This window comes from Ruditapes philippinarum, unplaced genomic scaffold (genome assembly GCF_026571515.1).
Source record: "Ruditapes philippinarum isolate M1 unplaced genomic scaffold, ASM2657151v2 ctg1955_1_1_1_1, whole genome shotgun sequence".
Taxonomy (NCBI): Eukaryota; Metazoa; Mollusca; class Bivalvia; order Venerida; family Veneridae; genus Ruditapes; species Ruditapes philippinarum.
In genome coordinates, this window is record NW_026863477.1 from 265,896 (window position 1) to 290,339 (window position 24,444).

The 24,444-nt window shown below is 34.3% G+C and overlaps 1 protein-coding gene across 1 annotated transcript; it reads left to right on the forward strand.

Annotated features, from left to right (window-relative positions):
* Positions 1–594: 594 nt before the first annotated feature.
* Positions 595–24,040, forward strand: LOC132722179 (protein misato homolog 1-like). Its single transcript, XM_060706627.1, has 4 exons — positions 595–749; positions 17,425–17,582; positions 20,042–20,222; positions 22,280–24,040. The coding sequence occupies exons 1-4, from the start codon at positions 695–697 to the stop codon at positions 23,626–23,628; spliced, it is 1,743 nt and encodes a 580-aa protein (XP_060562610.1). The 5' UTR covers positions 595–694; the 3' UTR covers positions 23,629–24,040.
* The last annotated feature ends 404 nt before the right edge of the window (positions 24,041–24,444 follow it).

A 24,444-nucleotide genomic window follows, 5' to 3' on the forward strand; every position in this document is an offset into this window, starting at 1 on the left:
AATTTAACTATTGGCTTTTTCAAATGAATTAAGCACTAGGAAAATAGAGACATTTTCAGGAAAGAGCTTTAAGATTCATAATGATTTTAACAGTCGGTATGATCAACTTTTCGAGAAATCTGCACTTTTTGGGGAAAGTTAGGATATTTTTTGTCCTAGGACTAATGAAGCAGTATGTAAATAATAAATCAAACAAGTATTTTAAAAATGTTGTAAATGTAATAAAGGTTTCACTTGTATGTTAACAGTAAATTGTCTTTCAATTTATGTTGAAACACGAATTTATATTTAATATAAATCCGTGGTTGAAATAAATATTATCGTTACATTTTTTTACAATTCTTCTCAATACCCTCATGACACGGAATACAGGGACATAAGGGTTACACAAGGTTACAGTGGGATACAGTTAATTTCCATACAGTAATGTTACAGACATTTTTTTCAATTAAATTTTGATTTTTTTTTTCACATTTATATTTCATCGATCAAATTTTACTTATAATCAATTACAATAATAAACAAGACATATCTATCCCCTACCCGCTAAGATTATCGTTTCCGCGTAAAGAACTTTTTCGATACTCAAATTTTCCAATGACCGGTGATATATATACAATAATCTCGACAATTTGGTCCTAACATGTGAAAAATCGTCTAAACATTTATTTATATTATCTCGATCCAGTATACAATGGCTAATAGAGAACTAGTGACGCTTCAAGTTGGTCATTATTCTAATTTTGTTGGTATGTATGACTTTGATATTAGTCATTGTTTGTAATAATTTATTTCGGGGAAGTGTCGTGGTTGCCGGATAGCGGATGGAAGTGGCTAGCCGCCATTCCCTTTGGCGTATCACAATGCCTAGTGGACTTCCATAAAAAATTGAATCATGCATCTAGTGTCAAAAATGCTTTAACCTTGGAGATCATATAGTGTCATAAAGGTAATAAAGATGAAACATTTTTCAGAGGGTCTCTATCCAAATAATAGGAAATTAGATACCATAGGAACTCTGGAACAGGACTGCATATTGGGGCGCATAAATCTGAATCCGTACCCGCTTTACATATTGTTTTTCCGACCTTTGAATATCTTTTCTTATTATGCGAGCGGGTAGTCTTTAATTATCTAATCTAAATTTAATATAATCTGCTAATTTAAAAATAAGTCAAATTTACGGTATATTGAAAATAGAAAAGGAGTGACATCCGCCATTTTCCGCAACGTTTGGTGTAAGTTATCTCCTTTGAGTGTTTTTTTTTCACAAAAATATTCGGCAAAATTCAGCCCCATTCCCTTCTCAAAATAGTGTTTTTTTCCCCTCTCAAAGCCGAAATTTCCCCCTCATATGGCAGCCAAAATTTGCCTGCAATGAATACCATTTTTTTGCATATAACTGCCGAAAATTGTTTTATATTAAGCCTGTAAGACTTAGTGTAAATTATCAAAGTTGTTTACAAATTGTTCCCGGGTATGTAAGGGGAGCTACTCCTGGCATCCCAACAAGTTAAACATGCAACGCTTTAAATTCTGCTGTCAATATTTTAGATCCGTATATTAAGAAAAAGCGATGAATTTTAAACTTGTGTTGTCAAACAAAAGTAAATCTTACAGTGGTAAGTGATGTATTAAAATATGCATTGGATTCGTTTTTGTTTCTTCATTTGTGAAGAAATAAAATTCCTCCTCCTTTTGCATTTTTCCCCCTCCAAACGGCACCGACCCCCTTCCCCAAAAAGTGAGAAAAAAAAACACTGCCTTTGATATGCTTGATTTTTGTTTTAATTTTTTTAGTACTCTCTTGTAAGGCCCCCACGGTTACGCGTTTAAACGGATTCGTTTCGATTTTCAGTCGAAAACGTTTACGATAATTTTTACCGTTTAATCGAAATGACTATATTGTCTTACAAAATATCTTAATCATTGCCTGTAATCATGAATTCTATCAATTGTAATTGGTTTATTCCAAAGTAAAATACGGAAAATAGGTATTTACAACCCTCCACACAGCATTACCGTGCACTAATCGTGACATAATACATTGGTAAAGTTGATTATCCTTTGATCTTTCAAAAGAGTGAAATGAGGATACAATGCAGAAAATGTGTGTGGACTCAATCATGAATTGATGAGCCCTGAACATTAAATTATTTGTAAATAAAAAGTAAATCATCATTCGGAGACTTGGAATACATGGTGTAGTATAGTACAAACAAGTACCACCGTTTAAACGGTATCGTTTCGGTTCTTAGCAATCGTGTAAACGTTTACAAAAAATTGTAAACGTGAGAGCCTTATTTCCTAGTAATGAATACCAGATGAGTGCCTAAAATATTTATCCATGGATCATGTTTTAATATTCCTTTTTCAGTTAGGCAAAATCAGTTGGACCATATTACTACAGTGTCTGTTTTCTCCATGTTAACAAATCAAAACATGAATACGCCTGTTATAATGCTGCTTATACATGTCAACATGTGTAAACAATAAACCATGAACATTATATCCGGACGATACCTGATAGTTGACAAAAATAATGGGAACAAAATTCTGAAAAAAATTGTAATCAATTGTAGCCAAAGGGGAAAAACTCATGCCGAAAACGTTGCGGCGAATGGCGGATGTCACTCCTTGTCTTTTTTTTATAAGACCGTAAAATTTGAGCAGTTTTAAAAAGAGACAGATTGGGTTCAATTGATAATATATTTTTTGAGGCCATATACTCAGATAATACTAAAAGATATTTAGATGTAGCAGAAATGTTTATAAAACTGTTACAAGATCGAAAATATGCGCCGCAATCTGCGGTCCTGTTCTCGAGATCCTATGGAAACTACATGCAAGGATCAGTATCCTTTCTATCTATCTTCCGTTAATTATCCCCCGCCGATGGAATCGGGAGGGGGATATAGTTTTGGCGTTGTCCGTCCGTCCGTCCTTCCGCACAAACATTTTAGGTATATGAGCTAACTAACGGTATACTGGAACAAAAGAGAACAAAGGACTTCTTTCCGTAGATAATAGTTAGCTCGTAAGGAAACAATAGTTAGCCCACAAGGAAACAAAAGAAAAGAACAATAGAAATAGCTCATAAACCTGAAAAATTGGTCCGTCCGTCCGTCCGAATTTCGTTTCCGGAGTAGTTCTCTGCAACTACTGGCTGGAATTCAACGAAACTTTATGGGAATCATCAATATCAAGAGGAGATGGGCATATCGTCGGCTTGTTCCGGTCCGACCCTTTAACTCAGAGTTATGGCCCTTGATTAGTTATGTAGTATGCATATAGAGTAAAAATCGTTTCCGGAGTAGTTCTCTGCAACTACTGGCTGGAATTCAACGAAACTTTATGGGAATCATCAATATCAAGAGGAGATGTGCATATCGTCGGCTTGTTCCGGTCAGACATTTTAACACAGCGTTATGGCCCTTGATTAGTTATGCAAAATGCATATAGAGTAAAAATCGTTTCCGCACTACTTCTCTGCAACTACTGGCGGGAATTCAATGAAACTTTATGGGAATCATCAATATCAAGAGGAGATGCGCATATCGTCGGCTTGTTCCGGTTAGACCCTTTAACTCCAGAGTTATGACCCTTGATTAGTTATGTAGTATGCATATAGAGTAAAAATCGTTTCCGCACTACTTCTCTGCAACTACTGGCTGGAATTCAACAAAACTTTATGGGAACCTTCAATACCAAGAGGAGATGCGCATATCGTTGGCTTGTTCCGGTCAGACACTTTAACTCAGAGTTATGGCCCTTGATTAGTTATGCAGTATCCATATAGAAAAATATTTGTTTCCTCGCTACTTCTCTGCTACTACTGGCTGGAATTCAATGAAACTTTATGGGATACTAAGAGGAGATGTGCATATAGTCGCCTTGTTCCAGTCAGATACTTATAACTCAGATTTATGGCCCTTGATTAGTTATGTAGTATGCATACATCTCATTGGCATTTCCAGATTTTACTATTTAACACAAAGTTATGGCTCTGTTATTGCCCTGAATATTTATCAAGTTCAAAGAATATTACTGTTTATGCCATGATTAATATATAAATAAAGCCTTATGTCTTAAGTTGTTGTGTTGATAATAACCAGTACTCGGCGGGGGATATAAATTCAACGAATTTGCTTGTTTCAAATATCTTCCGTTAATTTCAAATCCCTTGCGGGGGCGTAGACATGTCTGTGCATCAAAAATCAAGAAAGTTAAAAAGAGTTGCTTAAAAGAAGATAAAAGAATATTTAAAAATGTTAAAAACAAAAAAATAGAGGAAGTTGACGATTTTGACACATGAGCAATCATGGAGCTAAATATAAGATGGAGAAGAGACTGCGATGTCACACAGTTAAAATCAGTACCAGCGGAATTGTGTTCCCGCAAGTTATCACATGTCGCGAGATTTTGCGAGATTTGATGCATTCTGGATAAAAGTAGCCAAAATACCGCCATATTGAATTCCCCGAGGTACATCAACAAAAAAGACTAAACATTTTTTACTTATATTCTAAGCCGCCTCCGTGGTCGAGGGGTTAGAGTCGATGACTTCTAATCCAGTTACCTCTCTGGCGTGGGTTCGATCCCCGGGAGATGCTTTGGTAGTTTAGCATGGAGGAAGGTAGTCTAGTACTGGTGTAACTCTCCAGGAACGATGGTTAGGAAACTACCCGCCTATATGACTGAAATACTGTTGGAAAAAGGCGTAAAATGAAACAAACAAACAAACAAACAAACTTATATTCTAAAGTGTACAAAACACATTTTTCAACACAAATATTTCTCAGATGAAAATCCATGTCGGCAATGTAAGCAATTATTCACGATATCGCAGAAGTTTAACGAAGCATGAAAATCAGAGACCAGCGGGAAAGCCAGATTATCAACGAAGCGCGCAGGATTGTGGGTCTGAATAGGATTCTTGTCTATTTTCATTGTTTCTTATCTGTTGTTTATATATCTGTGGCGCAATTTTACAGTATTAGGTCCATTATTGTTTGTTATCTTTGTGAATGATATTTCGGAGGCAGTTAAATGTTTGTAGACTCTTTGCTGATGATACAAAATTATATCGAATTATGAGAAATTTGTCTGATCACCAATTGCTTCAAAATTAAAACACTATGTGAATGGAGTGACAACTGGTTACTCAGATTCAACTCTAACAAATGTAAGATAATGTGAAACAGCAATTTTGATGAAAGACAACACTGGATATTGATGTTGACATTGAAATCATTGACAAGGAAAAAAACCTAGGTACTAACTTCACATCTAATTTGAAATTTGATGAGCTTATCGGTCTTACTGTTAATAAAGTGAACTCTCATATACGTTTGCTAAAAAGAAGTTTTAGTTACATGGATAAGAAGCAGTTTATGTTATTGTTTAAAGGTCTTATAAGACCAATAACAGATTATTGAAATATCATTTATTACTCTGTAACAAAGACAAATAAACAATTGGAAAATACCCAAAGAAGAGCTACAAGAATCATCCCTGAACTAAAAGAACTCGCATATGAACATTTGGCACATGGGCATTGAATTTACCAACTCTTGATTTTATAGATGTCAGCGTGGAGATATGATATGAAGTTTTTAAACATGTCCACAAAATAGACAATTTTGACTATGAAAAGTTGTTCAAATTATCTGTTACAAATCATGAAATCCGAGGACATATTTATAAGTTAGAAAAGTAAAGACCACTAAAGGCAATAAGACAAAATTCCTTTGCTTATAGAGTCATAAATGAATGGAACCTTTCCCAGTGAAATAGATTTATCCAAGAATGTGAATGAGTTTAAATCAAAATTAGATAAACACTGGCACCAGGCAGTGGAAAAGATTAAAACTTGACAATATTTATTGAATAGACCAATACTGGAGCGGATGACAATGAAAACAGAACTCGAGGGGAATGATAGTCTGTTGAAATAATAAAGTTTCCCATACATCACAAGGTATGTAATACACCGATTGACAGTTTCCGAACTAGCAGACAACAGGCTATTCTTATCAGGAGAGTTGCGAGTAAAGATAACTGGTTGAGCATCTCACTGTATAAATCGTATGTAAAATGGAAACGTGGCAATACTTTATATAACATACACATGTACATAGTGAAGAAATTCCAGAAGAACGCTCGATATTAAAATCTTTGAAGTTGCATAACTTTTTTATTTTTCAAGATATTTTAAAAATCTAAAATGTTCTCTGTTTAATTATACAGTGGATCTACAGAAGTATGAATAAAATCCGATTGTGAAACACTTTAAAAAAATTGAGAGTGGTTGCTAACTTATTGATTTACTTACTATTAACTTTGAACGTGCTGTACGACTAGCCTTTACAATAGTGTATAGGCTAGCCTTAAGTGACTCACATACAGCTAGAAATTTTGGCTAGAAGTACGACAACTTCCTTGCTGAATATGATTATAATATTCATTAGAATTTAGACAGCAATCTCCTTCAATAACACCTATGTTTCGCACCGTCAATATTTTATACAGTAATAATATTACAAATACGGAACGAGCCTACTCTACATGTATGTGCCTATATATACTACCGGTTTAGACCCATGATTAACATAGGATATCGCCGATTAGACCCTGGGTCTAAATCAGGAGTATGTAGTCTATGCTCATTTAATATTTATAGAATATTACTGTAATATAGAAATAGACTGTAAAGTGTCAACCCGGCCCTAAACCAACATGGGGCCGGTCAGCTCTGCCTTGTATTAAAAAGCTATTGACATATAGATTCTGTCTTTTGTCATTATTTTTGTGACAACTAATGTATTTAAAGATAATATATTATGACCAACGTTAAAAATTGTGGACAGCAACCGCAATGGCTTCGACAACAGCAGCAATGGCAACATCAACAACATGACTTTACCAATAACTCTATTTTTCTTTGAAAAAAGCTAAAAATAGCAAAATTTCCTCCTATCTAGTCAAACCGAAAGATAAAGTTTTTCTGGATTATTTCTATCCCAACATTCAAAGTAAGTTTAAACCTACATCTTTCTATACATATTCTTTCATTTATAATATTTTAATGAATTTTGTAAGAAAGTGTTCCATGTAATATTTAATCTCCCTTTTATCAATTAAAAAACATTAATGAATTCTGTATTTCAATTAAAAAGAGATATACATTTTAAAGTTTTATATTATGTATTTTTAGGATATATTGTGGTGTTATTTATATCTTAAAGGGACATAATTCAATAAACTTACTTTTTTAAGAAGAAGTGAGTTATTTCCCTTCACATGTTCATTCAAAACCAAAAGAGGAAGTAAAAATAGTAAAATTTCCACCTATCTAGACAATGAAGAGAAATATTTTTTCTTGTGAATTTTTTTTATGACATATTAATTCCAACATTCAAAGTAAGTTTAAAACTTTATTTTATATTATACTTTAATATTTCACATTTATATTGAATGAGTTATGTAAGAAAGTGTTACAGTACATGAATATTTGAATAAATATTTAATTTTATTGTCTTTCTGATTTCAAAATACTGAAAACAAATATTCAAATTTACTCACATGTAATAGAGAAGAATAATACCACACTTAGATCAATTGATAAATTATATATGTAACCCCCAACTTATTTGTCTTATGTTTACAGTACAAATCAGTCTAATGTCCAGTTTGGCTCTCCAGTTCTGTTCTGTTCTAGGACATAAAAGAGTAATAAGTAAAAGTAGAAGTATGTGAACAAATTATTTTGGCAGCTGACTGAAACAATTTTCCATTTTACTATTATATTACAGAATGTTTCAAGAACCTGACTACAGAGAAAACCTATCAATGAGATTATCAGAGGTTTTAGATGACATTGGTGTCAATGAAAGAATGGTGATGAGAAGGAGAAGACTTACCATGCTGAGGGAGACTATGTGTAATATAGAGGGCAGGGTACGTGGTAGAAGTATCACTCATTATATTCTAGGGAGTCAGGGTGAAGGTACTACTACTATAGGACTTGGTTCAGACTTTGATGCACTACACTGTGATCATCAACGCAATATAATACAAGACTTGTCAGAGTGGGAACATGGCAAGTTTAACTACCTCATGATACAGGATGAGAACACTACCCCTGGTTATTGTTTCTTACAACTGCTCGAATCTGATGTACCTCTCCCTGATACTGTCATTCCTAATGAAGACCATATAACTGATAGAAGTGGAAGAGTATTGGTTAAGAACACACTATTCAATGGTATATTTCAAGGTGTTGTAAGGCATGGACCATCATTTTCTAAACAAGGACAACCTGGAGTATATGATTCAGACATTGTAGTGGCTTTTACTTGTAAATCCTGGCCTCAATCAGCATCCAGTTGGTTAGAAAGACAAGGTATTGGTAGATGGCCAACACAAGACATGAAAAGATATGCAGCCAGTACTGGCTGTTTTGTTGTTGCAACAGGAAGTAAGGTCAGTGAATATCCTGAATTGGAATGGAGAATATCTACATCATTGGCAGAAAGATGCCTAATGTTTAGACTAAATATAACACAAATAAGATGCTATGTATTATTGAAAATGATTCTTAAATTCTTCTTAAATCCTCAAGGGATAATTAATATATCAAGTTTCATGTGTAAAACAGTTCTATTACATTGTATAGAAAACACAGAGTCAAGTATATGGAAAGAGAACAATTTACTTACATGTTTAACATATTGCTTATTGGAACTACACAGCTGTGTACAGAATGACCATTGTTCACATTTCATTATACCGGACAATAATTTGATGGCAGGGCAATTAACAGCTGAGACAAAACATCAACTTTCAAAATATATCTGTGAATTCATACAGAATGATGGACAAATGTTACTTGGGATTGATATCGATGATCTTGGTCATAGACTTCAAGTTAAACTGAACGTAGTACAACATGGAGTTTACTATTTTATGTCTTCTCTTGAAATATATGAAACTGTTTTGACCTGGAAATATATAAATTTAGCAGGCATCATAAGTTTACAGCATAAAAATGTTTTAAAAATTTTACACAATGAAAACATTAGAACAATGAAGCAATCTATAATTAATATGATGACCTTCAGTGATCATGGTAATAGATTTCAACATGCTGCATTCAAGCTTGTAGCACCATGTCTTTTTACCACATATGGGTCTGCCCTGGCATCATCCAGTATTGGTGAAAATAATCAAGTATCATCTGAAACATTGGTCTGGTTATCAGCTGGATTAAACTCTGATATCTCATCTGGCAGACTTAAATTGGCCTCAGTGTTCTACAGTACAGGAGATATGGAGAAAGCTGAACTTATATTGAGACACACTGAACAACAATATTACTCTTGTCCTGTTGTACCTATATGTAGCTGCTGTCACAAACCTCTACCAAGAGTAACAGCAGAATTCATGAGGGTATGTGGTGAACAAAGTGAGGACTGCATCACACATATTACAGCTTTTTGTGTCAGATTCATACAGAAAGAGATCAACTGTGTTCCTCGTGAACTACAATATGAAATGTTTAGATCTACACAAGATGACATGATACACAGAGATGTAATTACAGACAGTTGGATGGACTGGGCTGTAGTAGATTCTCTACCTTTCCTATACTTCCTTCAATATAAGGTCTACCGTCATCTACAAAGACATCAAGATCAACAACAAGCCCTAAATAAACTTATAAGAACCATAGTAACAGATGTAAACCTTAAACATAGAGAAACAGCTCTAAACATTTTAGGACAATGTATGGAACAAGAAAACAGACCTCAACAAGCATTTAATTGCTACCTGCTTTCTCTTCATCAAAGGGCAAGAAGCAATGCAGCAAACTTTCATATATGTAAGCTCCTTTCCAGCATATTGGCTAGGCAATGAAATGGGGTCAAAAATAGACAATATTAAGTATCATACACTGATTGCCTTTATCAGACTGATAGTAGTATCTAGTACTTTCATCATTCTTTTTATCACATATTATTTTGGAATAATAATAAACTTGTTAAACTGAAAGAATGAATACAGCTGTATTGACTTTGTACATTCGAGTGAAAAGACTTAAAAAGGGAATAATTGCACATGAAAGTTATGATCATCGTTAAAGTTTGCGGATAGCAACGGCACTGTGCAAGGCAACCGCAATGGGTACAGGAAAGCCAACATGACTATAACAATATTACTCTTTTTTTTTTCTTCTTAAAAAATGACGAGCTTAGAAAATATTAGTTTTATTAAATCAGACTTTAAATGAGTGTTGAACAATGACAATCTACCAAATAATATTATTTTATCCTTTACTATATCAATAATGGAAAACCTAGATTTTATTAGCTCACAGGGTGAGCTTTAAGGATTGTTGAATGTCTGTCCACACTTGTTCGTTAACTCTCTAGCGGTCACATTTTTGCCTCAGTCATCATCAAACTTGGTCAGGATGCTTATCTATTTGATAGCTTGGATGAGTTCGAACATGGGTCATCTCCAATGAAAAACTAGGTCACTAGAGCTTAAAATAGAAAAACCTTGTTAACACTAGCAGTCACATTTTTGCCTAAATCATCATCACACTTGTACAGGATGCTTATCTAGTTGATAGCTCGGATGAGTTTCGAACATGGGTCATCTCAGATGAAAAACTAGGTATCAGGAGCTAAAAATAAAAAAACCTTGTTAACACTCTAGCGGTCACATTTTTGCCTCAATCATCATCAAACTTGGTCAGGATGCTTGTCTAGGTAATAGCTTGAATGAGTTCGAACATGGGTCATCTCTGATTCACAGGAGCTAAAAATAGAGAAACCTTGTTAACACTCCAGCGGTCACATTTTTGCCTCAATCATCATCAAACTTGGTCAGGATGCTTATCTAGTTGATAGCTCGAATGAGTTCGAACATGGGTCATCTCGGATGAAATACTAGGTCACCTGAGCTAAAAATAGAAAAACCTTGTTAACACCCTAGTGGTCACATTTTTGCCTCAATCATCATCAAACTTGGTCAAGATGCTTGTATAGGTGATAGCTCCGATGAGTTCAACATGGGTCATCTAGGATGAAAAGCTACGTCACAGGAAAACCTTTTTAGCACTCTAGCGGTCACATTTTTGCGTCAATCATCATCAAACTTTGCCAGAATGCTTGTCTAGGTTATTGCACCAATGAGTTCGAACATGGGTCATCTTGGATGAAAAACTAGGTCACACTCTAGTGGCTACTGTTTTAATCCAAATATCCTGTAAATTGGTCTGAAAGTATGTTTTGATGATTTCTAGGTCAAGTTCGAATATGGGTCACCTGGGGTCAAAAACTAGGTCACACTGCCCAAATATAGAAAAACCTTGTTAACATTCTAGTGGTCACATCTTTGACTCAATCGTCATCAAACTTGGTCAAAATGCTTGTCTAGGTCATTCCTCGAATGAGTTCAAAGATGGGTCATCTCAGATGAAAAACTAGGTCTCCGGAGCTAAAAATAGAAAAATCTTGTTAACACTCTAGTGGCTACTGTTTTAATCCAAATATCCAGTAAATTGGTTTGAAAGTCACATTTTTGACTCACCTGTCATGAAACTTGGTCAGAATGCTTGTCTAGGTAATTGTTCGGATGAGTTCGATTGGTAAGTTGAGCTATCTAGGGCCATCATGGCCCTCTTGTTTATGAGATATAGTCTGCATATATTACTCCACAGAAAATAGAGACTGACAAAGCTTACCGTTTATTTTATATTTCATTCTTCTTGATGAAATATATTTACAAGTATCAGTGTGAACAAACAAAATTTAATATCGCTTTTCTTTGTACGAGTATATGATGATAAATGAAAAACTGTACGAGGGGCATATTTTAGTAAGTGGCAACAACTCTAAATGTGCCCCTCGTATTTTATCTGTGTGATAGATCATACACATCACTTCTTCCTCTCAAAACTAATTGTGTCTTCATTGAGTTTAATGGTAAATACGATATGTATCAATGTAAAAAATCTTTAATAGTACCCTATCATGCTGAATTTGCTATGCTTTGAATTTGGAACTGTTGATTGGGTGTTTTATAAAAAAAATCAGTATCAATGTGTTAGAGACAGGCTCTGCAAATGCAGGCCCAAATGCAAAATGAAGTTCAAGTGTATTAAGCTCTAAACTGTTGTCTGTAGTTTTCAAGATTGTTGTTTGATTTTTGAAAATAATTATTTTAAACATACCTGTATAAAAGAAAAATGCTCTTAAAGAGTGAATGTTTACAAATAATTTATGTGTGTTAAATAACAGAGACAATATATACAACACTATTGTATCAACTGATTCACATATTGATGGTAAGATAGAACAAAAAAAAGCTCTTGCACAGTGTATTGGTTGCCTACATTTTGAGGGGTTAAATCCGTCTTTTTCAAGGAGTTTGCTGTTTATTTAATGAATCACATATTAATATTCTTTTTTTCTTACATTTAGTTATCTACAAAAAACGCCAACAATACAAATTACGGTCGGTCGGTCTAGCCGTCCATTGCATTTTCCTTGTCCGGAGTATAACTTGAAGACTAATGGTTGGAATTCAATACAACTGTATACAATTATCAAGCACATTGATAGGAAGTGCAGTGCACAAGAACCATAACTCCATTTTCACTTATTACAGAGTTATTGCCCTTTGTTACTTTTCCTTGTCCGGAGCATAACTTAAAAACTACTAGTTGGAATTCAAAACAACTCCATACAATGGTCAAGCACAATAAGGGGAAGTGCAATGCACAAGAACCATAACTCTATCTAAAGTAATTACAGAGTTATTGCCCTTTGTTTCTTTTCCTTGTCCAGAGCATAACATGAAAACTACTAGTTGGAATTCAATACAACTTCATACAATCGTCAAGCACATTTAGAGGAAGTGCAGTGCATAAGAACCATAACTCCATCTTGATTAATAACAGAGTTAATGCCCTTTGTTACTTTTCCTTGTCCGGAGCATAACATGAAAACTACTAGTTGGAATTCAATACAACTTCATACAATTGTCAAGCTCATTAAGAGGAAGTTACTGTTTCATTGCTTTTTTCTTGTCCAGAGCATAACTTGAAAAGTACTTAGTTGGAATTCAATACAATTTCATACAATCGTTAAGAATATTGAGAGAAAGCGCAGTGCATAGAAACCATAACTCTTTCTTGACTCATTTAAAAGTTTTTGCCCTTTGTTTATTGTCCAGTGCATAACTTGAAAATTAATGGTTGGAATTCAAAGAAACTTCATACAATGGTCAAGGGCAGTGAGATGAAGTGCATTGCACAAGAACATTAACTCTCTTTGGACTAATTACAGTAATTGCCCTTTGTTACCTTTCCATGTCCAGTGCATAACTTGAAAACTAGTTGTTGGAATTCAATACAACTTCATACAATGGTGAAGCGCAATGAGAGGAAGTGCAGTGTACAATAACCATAACTCCATCTTCAGTATTTTCAAGTTATTGTACTTTGTTCCTTTTCCTTGTCAGGTACATAACTTTAAAACTAATGTTTAGAATTCAATGGTCAAGCACAATGAGAGGAAGTGCAGTTCTCAAGAAGCGTAACTATGTTTGTACATATTACAGAGTAATTCAATTAAACTTCATCAATGGTCAACGACATTGAAATGAAATGCAACATACAAGAACCACAACTATCTTTTAAATTGCCCACAACTATAACTCTTTTTCAGTTCTTTTGCAAGGTATTCTATTACTAATAACTTCTTGCTTGCGGGGGTATTAATCACATTTAGTGATAGTTCTGGTTTATTATTAAGTTAGCCTTATTTTATCATGTATCTATAGCTCACCTGAGTTAAACGTGCTCATGGTTAGCTATATAATGTGACCCCCTTCACTGTCCGTCAAGCATCATTGTGTGTTCTGAGTCATCAACAATTGCTTTAATCAACATCTCCTCTGAAACCAATAAGTGCACCGTAACCAACTTTACAGGAATGATCCTTGGGTCAAAGTTGTTCAAATGGTTCCTGTTGCATATTAAAGTAGGTAACGGGGCTAGAAAAGGAGTTTCAAAAGTGCAAATTTAAAAAATCTTTTTGTCCAAGAACAAAGCCCAAAGCTTTGATATTTGGTATATAATATCATGTAAAGGTCCTCTTCCAAAGTTGTTCAATTTTTCCCTCTGACAGATTCAAAATTTGCCCTACCCCAGGGGATCAGAGGTTTTCCTAATATTTACATGTACATGTATATGAATAATTATGTATATAGTAAAAATTTCTAAAAAATATTCTGCTCTGAATGGACAAAGACTTTAGGTATTTGGCATGAAACGTTTTGTAGTGGACCTCGACCAAGATTGTTCATTTTATAGCCCTTGGGTCAAAATTGACCCGCCCCAGGGGTCATTGATTTTCAATATGTACAGATAGTAAACATTTCAAAATCTTCTTTTAACAAGGCTCAGAGCTCTGATACTTTTTATATGATATCATCTGTAAGTCCTCTACCAAAATTGCTCGAATTTTGCCCCAAGTGACCTAAGAGTTATAGGTTTTCTTTATATGTATATAGTAAAAACTTAAACAATATTCTTCTCTGAATTGAGAAAGGCTAGAGGTTAGATATTTTGCATGAAACATTGTGTAGTGAACTCGACCAAGATTGTTCAAATCATAGCTCTGGGTTCAAAATTTACCCCGCCCTGGGGTCATGAAATTATATTTCAAAATGTACATGTAGTAAACAAAAACTAAAAAAAAATGTTTTCTGTATATAAGAAAGCTAGAACTTAGATATTCTACATGAAACATTGCCAATAACAAAAATTGGCCAAGTGTTTTGAAATTCACAAATATTATAGTATTACTAATATTAAAGTTATATGGTGAATGTCTGGCAGAGATGGTGGATGGGGAAAAATTTTCGTAACAGTTTTCTCAGCAACTTAGTTAAATTTTCGACACATATGGTCAACGGTAGGAAATTATTTCATATCATTTTTCTCAGCAATGGGATTTGATTTCAAGTCTGTCACTCATCCACTTCCTGTTTACCAAGTTAGTTAAATTTTCAACATTAATGGTAAAAAATTTTCATTTTTTTTCAGCAACTACTTATCACAGCCTCTTGATATTTGATTTACAAATGCAATCTGGCCATTTCTGTCTTTGACTGATATTTCTTATATTAAAATTATATCAACTGATATGGATAAAAGCTTTTTGTTATTGTATGTGAGATATTATTTTAGCATTGTATGGAAAGCAAACATTATAAGAATGGAAATTATCAATAAAATATGTTATTATTATTGCTTTAAAAGGCTTTGTTTATTCATTTATTCTTCTTTGTGTCTAGTGACAAAATAACAAGGTACATGACATAATACATTGTATGTTTGAATAAAATATTGCTTGTGTTGACCTGTGCCTAGTTTTTATAGCACAGAGATGACTTGGTTGCCAAGTTAGTTAATATAGGGCCAAGCTAATGCTCATTGGAAATATACAAAGGGATGTAAAGCATTCTAATAGCCAATTGAAATTTTCTAAATTTGACAATGGAATGAATTAATGGCAAATGGGATTTGTATTATGAATTTCGTCTGTATTGATTTTATCTTATATTCATTATCAAGGTTATGTTACTATAACCCTTTCATTCTTCATTTAGTCACTATAGTCTCATAAGTGAAGATAACGGCGTCAGATATCACAGAATAAAAAAAATTGCAACCTGGGTGGAACTTGAACTTGCCGAATACCATTCGGCATGCAAGCTAACTACTTATACAAATTCCCCATATTCTCCCACATAAGTGATTATAGTTTTAACTTTTAGACCTTCAATCATGATGACCATGACATGGTTATAAACTTAAGGCCCCCAAATAAAAAAGAAATACAAAGAAAAATTAATAAATAAAATATTTAAATAAAAAATAATAAGGTTGAATGTACAATGTATGTACCGGTATGTCTATATGCATCAACATTTATAAATGTTCTGTTAATTATTTTTTAACCAGGTTTTCCCAAGGAAAAAACTTTTCGGCAGGCAGGCGGGAGGGCGTAAACAGTTTCTTCTGTGCGCAACTCCTCCTACATTTCTCAACGGATTTTGACCAAACTTTTACAGAAGCTTTATCATCAAGTGCCCTGGCGCATATTGTCGGGGTTTTGTGATTAGATAATATTTGACCTAATTATGGCCCTTTGCCTTTATTCCTTATAAAGATTATACAGTGAACAATTTCTTCTGTGTGCAACTCCTCCTACATTTCTCAAAGGATTTTGACCAAACTTTCACAGAATAGCTTTGTCATCGAATGCCCTTGCGCATATTGGCGCGGTTTTGTGATTGGATAATATTTTACCTAATTATGGCCCTTTGTTTTTTTCCTTATATAGATTATACATTGAACAGTTTCTACTGTGCGCAACTTCCCCTTCATTTCTAAATGGATTTTGACCAAATTTTCAGACTAGCTTTGTCTTCAAGTGCCCTGATGTATATTTTCGGGGTTTTGTGATAGGATAAGTTTTAACCTAATTATGGCCCTTTGTTTTTGCCATAAAATGTTATTATTAGTGTAATATATCCTTTTAATCACAACAAACTTTATAACAGTTATAAAACGCCTGCCAGCTCATATGCCTACTTTTGGGTCCTGTAGAGTCAAGGTCACGATCATTGTTGCTAAAATAGAAAATCTGTTTCCAGTCAGTTCACTGTCACTAAAAATAGAAAATAGGTTTCCGGTCAATAACTAGTTTGGAATTAGATATTTTTATGAAATTTGGTGTAAAGTAAGCTTTTATAAAGACCTCACTTGGGATTGCATTTTGGGCCCCCTAGGGTCAAGGTTACAATTATTAAAAATAGAAAATTCATTTTTCATTATTTACATTGCACATAGTTACATTGTTTGTTGCTTGTATTTGTATTTAAACTACAACACATTTATCTACAATGGTGATAATTGAAACCTGGTATTGTGGCATTGCCATGTTTCATGTTTTATTTTTTATATCATAATCCCTAAATGTTTAATCATTCTTTGTCAACAATTGTTAAAAATAATTAAGATCCATATTCATTTTTTTCTGCTTTAGCAGCTAAACAGATCATAATGGTATATGCATGTAGTATTAGTCTTTTAACTGATATCCCAACAGGGACTTTGGATTCTTTCATGTGAGGAACCTTTCCAGCTAGCTCACGCAATGTCGGTGGTTCTTAATTCAGGTACCACTTTGTGCCTGAAATAATGCGGGGGAAGGCACCTGAGGTCTTCCTCCACTAGTAAAGCTGGAACATCACCATATGACCTACATGTATGTGTCAGTGTGATGTAAAACTGGATCAAACAAACAAACTTATAACTGATAAAAACTTCTTTTATTTAAGGCACCCATTGGTGGAACATCCAAGAATCTTCCTTTGTCTACAGCCCATCACAGGCATCTGGACCAAAAGAAATTTGTCATGATGTGTTATACAGGGAAGGAGAGAACAGACACAGAGAAGTTACCTACACACCAAGACTGGTCGCATTTGATTTAAAAGTAATTTTAACCGTTACCACACTAAATGTCTTAAATGTACTTGTCTATCATTCAGTCTGGACTAAAACAGGAATTATTCTTAGGAACAAATTCAAATTATGGCTGAATTGCAAACAGATGTACCAGCTGATCTAAAGCTTCACTGTTCCCTGATGGACCCAGATAATAAGTTGCTGCCATTAATGTTTTGATTTTAATAAAAAAAATTAATAATTCTAATAAATTAACTACACGAATTGTAATTATCAGCTATTAAAAAAATCATGAGATGTTTTCTTCAATCTCATTAGAAAAAGAAATATTCTGTATTTAATCATATTGAAATGATTTAATGTTACAGTTTAATAGCAATATTGCTTGGTTAAATCTGAAAGTAAATCTTATAAACTATGTAAAAGATAATAATTTTGAATTTTTAACTACATGTATTAAATTATTAAATACTTCCGTTGGCATTTAGTGAACTGTAAGCAGGATTTTAAATTTGCCTGTTAGTTTATGAAAAGATCTAAAGTGTGACTATATACAAGCATTATTTAGTCTGGAAGTCCTAATTTGCATATAGTCGGCGCCTTGTCTGTCTGTCCATCCGTCCGTCCGTCTGTCAGTCTCTCTGAGGGCATGAGAGGGTATATGTTGGGTACTTAAAATACCCAACAACTACCAATCCTACTCATTCCATATGTTATGTTGGGTATTTATATTGAATTTTGATGTATTGTTGGGTACTTTTTTACACAGTAAAATACCCAACAAGAATACAAATATGTAAGGATGTCCGTCTGTCCGTCCGTTGTCTTGTCCTGAGCATAACTTGAAAACCCTTGGAGATAATTTGTTTAAACTTCATACAATGGTAGAGGGCATTGAGGGTGAATGCAGTGTCAAAGAACCATGACTCTATTTTTCCCGGTTTTTGAATTATCTCCCCTTTTAGAAAAATCTTGTCCGGGACATAACTCTAAAACTACGAGATATCAACATGAAACTTTGTAGTTAAATAGACCTCAATGGGTAGATGTGCAGTGCACAAGAACCATAACTCTTTTTTGCCTAATTTTTGAGTTATTGCCCTTTGTTAATTTTAACAGTTTGAAATTTGTCCGGAACATAACTCCAAAACTTTAAGAAATATCAACATGAAACATTGTAGGTAGATAGAGCTCATTGAGGGGGGGTGCAGTGTCAAAGAACTATAACTCTATTTTGCCCGGTTTTTAAATTATCTCTCCTTTTAGAAAAATATTGTCCGAGACATAACTCTAAAACTATAAGAGATATCAACATGAAACTTTGTAGGTAAATAGATCTCTATGGGTAGATGTGCAGTGCACAAGAACCATAACTCATTTTTGCCTAATTTTGGAGTTATTGCCCTTTGTTAATTTTAACACTTTGAACTTTGCCAGGAATATAACTCTAAAACTATAAGAGATATCAACATGAAATATTGTAGGTAGATAGATCTCATTGAAGGGGAGTGCAGTGTCAAAGAACCATAACTCTAGTTTTTGAATTATCTCCCCTTTTAGAAAAATCTTGTCCAGGACATAACTCTAAAACTATAAGATATATCAACATGAAACTTTGTAGGTAGACAGATCTCAATGGGTAGATAGCAGTGCTGAAGTACTTAACCTCCGCCTTGCCAAATTTTGTAGATATTGCACATTTTTATATTTTGAACTTTGTCCCGGTCATAACTTAGAAACCATAAGAGGTATCAACAAGAAACTTTGTAGGTTGATAGATGGCATTGATTACAAGTGCAGTGCAAAGAACAGTAACTCTGCCTTGCCTAATTTTGGAATCATTGCACTTTGAACCTTTTCCAGGGACATAACTCTGAAACTACAAGAGGTGTACTTTCCTGTGTCAAAAACCTATTCGGGGAGCATCACCCGACTCAAACCGGGCTCTTGTTTATATAGAGGGAAAACAGTTTTAAGTCATTGTATGATTTATATATGTATGATGCTTAAATTATTGGTGTAACATGAATTTCCCCCCAAAAAGAGCTTCATTTATTCGAACCAAAAAATGAGTTCATTTTTGGGTGGCCCTTGGCCTCTGTCCTGACCCGTATTTTATTACATTACGCCTTTACAAAATCTTTACTTTGAAATATTGATCATGTTTTATAAAAAATAAATGAAGAAATAAATAAAGAAATTTCGTGCCTATATAGTTGTTATGCCCCATGTATTACATTAAAAATTAGATATTAATAAATTAAAAAGGTAAATTCATTTTAAATTCTTAAATTCCAGCCCGGCACCTTCCATTTCCAAGTCCCTTAAACGTCCAATAGGTACTCCTCGTATCATAGTGCATATCAACAACAAAATTTTCACGCATATCAAGAAAATTCTTGTGCATATCATATACCAACATACCTGCTTTTTTTACCCGGGACCATGAACAAAATTATTAATTTTGGCTTCCATGTATATTAATAGGGAAGTTTAAAGACACTGAAGCAGGAAGGTTTACTGTACGAGACTGGAGCTGATGGGGATGATATAAAATGGATGGGGGATGTGACCATGCATAAAGAGGTCTCGGAACCTCTAAACCCCTATCTGAAGAGTTTGGAACAAGTTGAAATTGAGGATCTGTCCATAAGCAAAGATATTTCAGGTAAGTGTTAATTGTGGGTGTACAGGTCAAAGTCAAAATAATAAAAGATTTTGTCTTGTTTTCAATTGTATATTTTAGTTCATGTAAATAACCAATAACCCACATGACTTGTGGAGAATTCTATAAATATCCCTTTTAATGTATTATAAATGTGCTGTTAATAAAGAGAGTCAAAAAGTTGTAATATTTTATCTTTTTACATTTTTCATTATCAATTATTGTTCAATGACCTATCTCTTAAAACAGCAATTTTAGCTCTTCTCTGTAGCAAAAATTGAGAATATTGTCAAAAAATTAAGCTATTTTTTCTTTCTGTGGAAAGGCAAATAAGTGTTTTATATTTGTAGTTATGGATTTAGCACATTGTAGATGCGTGTCACTAGTAATAGTATATAATTTGTGTCAAACATAGTGAAATTGAAATGAAAAAGTGGTATTTTGACTTCCATACAAAATACTAAATCACTATAAATACATTTTTGCCAAAATGCAAAGGAAGCAAAAGATGGCACAGGTATAAGGTTAATTGTAATAGGACATAAAATGTTATTGAAAAGCTAAGATTTTACCATTTTTAGCTCATGGTGAGCTATTGCGATCCCCCACCGTCCGTCGTCCTATCGTCGTGCGTCGTCACAATTTCTTTAAACAACATCTCCTCAAAAACCAATGACCCCACAGTAACCAAACTTTACAGTAATGATCCTTGGGTGGTCCCCCTCCAAAGTTGTTCAAATGGTTTCGGTCTGTTGTATAAGTAGGTCACGGGGCTAAGATAGGAGTTTAGAAAATGCAAACTTAAAAATCTTCTTGTCTGAAAGAACAAGGCCTAGAGCTTTTATATTTGGTATATGATATCACTTAAAGGTCCTCTACCAAAGTTGTACAAATTATAGCCCTGGGGTCCTAATTGGCCTCGCTCCAGGGCGTCATAGGTTTTCCTTATATGTTTATAGTAAAAACTTAAAAAATCTTCTGTTTGAAAGTACAAGGCTTAGTAGAGCTTAGATATTTGGTATATAATATCATCTATAGATCCACTACCAAAGTTGTTTAAATTATAGCCCTGGGGATCAAAATTGGCCCGCCCCGGGGGTCATAGGTTTTCCATATATGTGTAAAGTAACTTAAAAAAACCTTCTACTCTGAATTGACAAAGGCTAGTGGTTAGATGTTTGACATGAAGCATTGTGTAGTGGAACTCTACCAAGATTGTTCAAATTATAGCCCTAGGATCAAAATTGGCCCTGCCTCTTGGTCATAGATTTTCCTTATATGTATATAGTTAAAACTTAAAAAATCCTCCTGTCTGAAGGTACAAGGCTTAGAGCTTAGATATTTGGTATGTAATATCACCTATAGGTCCTCAACCAAAACTGTTTAAATTATAGCCCTGGGGTCAAAACTGGCCCCGCCACAGGGGGTCAAATGTTTTCCTTTATGTATTTGGTAGAAACTTAAAAAAACTTGTTTGAAGGTACAAGGCTTAGAGCTTAGATATTTGGTATATAATATCATCTATAGGTCCTCTACCAAAGTTGTTCAAATTATAGCCCTGGGGGTCAAAATTGGCCCCGCCCCGGGGGTCATAGGTTTTCCTTATATGTATATAGTAAAAACTTAAAAAACCTTCTCTGAATTGACAAAGGCTAGTGGTTAGATATCTGGCATTAAGCATTGTGTAGTGGAACTCTACTAAGATTGTTCAAATTGTAGCCCTAGGGTCAAAATTGGCCCAGCCCCGGGGTCATAGGTTTTCCTTTTATGCTTATATAGTAAAAACTGTTCCCACCTTGATCATAACTTTTAAGTTCTTGGTGTATTGTCTTAAAACATCAACTTCTTACCTACACAAAAACATTAACCCTGTTTTTTAAGACCTGGTAACTTCACTTTGTGTATCAATGGCATTTAGTACTCAGGGGAGCGCATTGGGGCCAATTGCTCTCTTTTTAATGCTTGATGGTATTTATTTATTTGGTATTCTTGAAGTGCTCTTTCAACTGTTTTGACAAAGGTTTAAGTTAATTTATTAACTGTTTTTATTTTCTTTATAGATGAAGAAAAGTATGGTGACCATGACCTTGGCACAGAGAAAAAGAAACAAGTCTGTCAAGCTGGAAAAGGTGATGAAAGAGACACTTTATCAGAAACGAAACCAGTTAATTTAGAAGATCACATAAATGTATGGTCCGATTTTCTTGGCACTAGTTTCCATCCAAAATCTGTTCACGTCGTACAAGAGTACCGTCATAAAGATGAGTTCAGTCCCTTTGATTTGTTCAATTCTGCAAACGAGGTCTTTTCCAATTACGAATCCACATGTGAATGGGAAGATAGAATCCATTATTTTACAGAAGAATGTGATAATTTACAAGGATTTCATATAATGATGGATACACATGATGGATGTGGCGGCCTGGGAGCTGGAATTCTGCGTTACTTAGAAGACGAATTTCCAGGAAAAGGAATCTTTACGTTTTGCTTCACATCTGCTGACAGTCCAGATAGCACTGCTAAGGAGCGAGCCACGAGAATTATAAATTCGGCATTAGCATATGGTAGTGTGACTACCCATAGTTCTCTTTTTGTGCCAGTCTCGCTGGCGTCAAGTGTATGGCAAAAATTAGGAAAGCCGATAGAAATTCCGTACTTGAACTATAAACCGATGGCGTATCACACTAGCGCCATATTGGCTTCAACCTTAGACACTCTGTCACTCCCATATAGACTTGAAACAAATGCAATCAATCTAAGGGACATAACTCATTCCTTCAACAGTCAAGGTCGAAAGGTTGCAACATTAAACACAAGTTTTCCTCTTGGTCTTTACAAAGATGAAAGTTTAATAGACTTTTTCAGCCAGTATGGCGAAATGTTTCCTTGGCAACCAGTCACACCTCATGTCAAGAATGAGAAAAAACCTTTTATTCAGTCGGTAGTGATGCGAGGTGTAACAAATGCGATGGTACAAAGTAAGACAGACCCATCAAAACTTCCAGATTATCTTGCTAGATTAACTTCTAAAGAAGAGGTTTTAAGAAATTATCTATCACACATGAGTCAAGGGAATTTATTTGCTACAAACTGTCTAGAAAGTGCAATAAAAACAAAAGTTCCTTATCCACAAATTTTCAACGAAAATGTAACAAGCGATGGACTCATCTGTTCGACACCAAGACCGGAAGGAAAGCGGGTAGACTCGGTTCCAATGCTCACATCATTACAGTCTACACCAGAAGCAGGGGACGTAATTAGACAACTGTATGAATCAGCAGCTAAGATGAATATTAAAAAACATCACCGATACATGTCGGCTGGTTTAGAAGAAGACGATTATCAAGAAACTTTGGATAATCTTAAAGCTTTGGTGACATGCTACAAAACGGATGCAGAAGCGTTATAAACCTTGGATTTACTTGTAGAATGTTAATGTCATTTAAGTAACTTAAAGATAGTATGCTAGTTGTGCGTCTGCAAAATAAGATCAACAAACCATGACTGTGCACATATTTTACGGTGTAAATTTAGCTAGAGACAGTGCCTGTGGGATTGTAATTCCCCTGTGCGGATTTCAGAGAAACATGAAGGATTTGGTTATCTGCAAAAAGTCAATTTTATACTAAGCACCTGATTCCAACCATGCAAGCGTCACATTATTCTTTGCTGTCTGTTCATGATTTACATTGTTGGCTATTCAGTGAATACTTGACCATAAAAGGTTTTATCAAAATTAAAGGACGTAAAAGTGATGTTTTAAGATATTTAGTGGGATATTTAGTGTTAATACTTGAACGAAATAGATTAACATCTTGATAGATTACCGATCAATTGCATATAAAAATATTATGTTACAAACCTGTGTTAAAGCTTAAGTGATATTTGTATGTCTATAACATTATTCATTGCATGAAATGTCAGCAATAACTATCTTTTTAATTTTTTTTTACATTTTTTATGATTTACTTTTTAAAGCTTTCCCACATCATGAAAAAATCTAGTTGAAGCCAACAACCTTGACAACTAGGCCACATATGCTTACTGTAGATCTTGTTGCATATGGACACACAGGTAGCATATTTTGTATTTACTCATACATTAATTAAGCAATATTTGTAAAACATTTACTATCCCCGTGGAGTGCCCTAGACCAGTGATTCTATGAAGCCTGAGGTCCAAGGATCTATTGGTTTTGAAGTTATTGGTCCAAAACCATTTTAAC

Coding starts and splice junctions, on each gene's coding strand:
- LOC132722179 (XM_060706627.1), top strand. CDS start 695: ATGGCTAATAGAGAACTAGTGACGCTTCAAGTTGGTCATTATTCTAAT. Junction 17,583..20,041: donor TGGTCGCATTTGATTTAAAA/GTAATTTTAACC, acceptor GTATATTAATAG/GGAAGTTTAAAGACACTGAA. Junction 20,223..22,279: donor CATAAGCAAAGATATTTCAG/GTAAGTGTTAAT, acceptor TTTTCTTTATAG/ATGAAGAAAAGTATGGTGAC.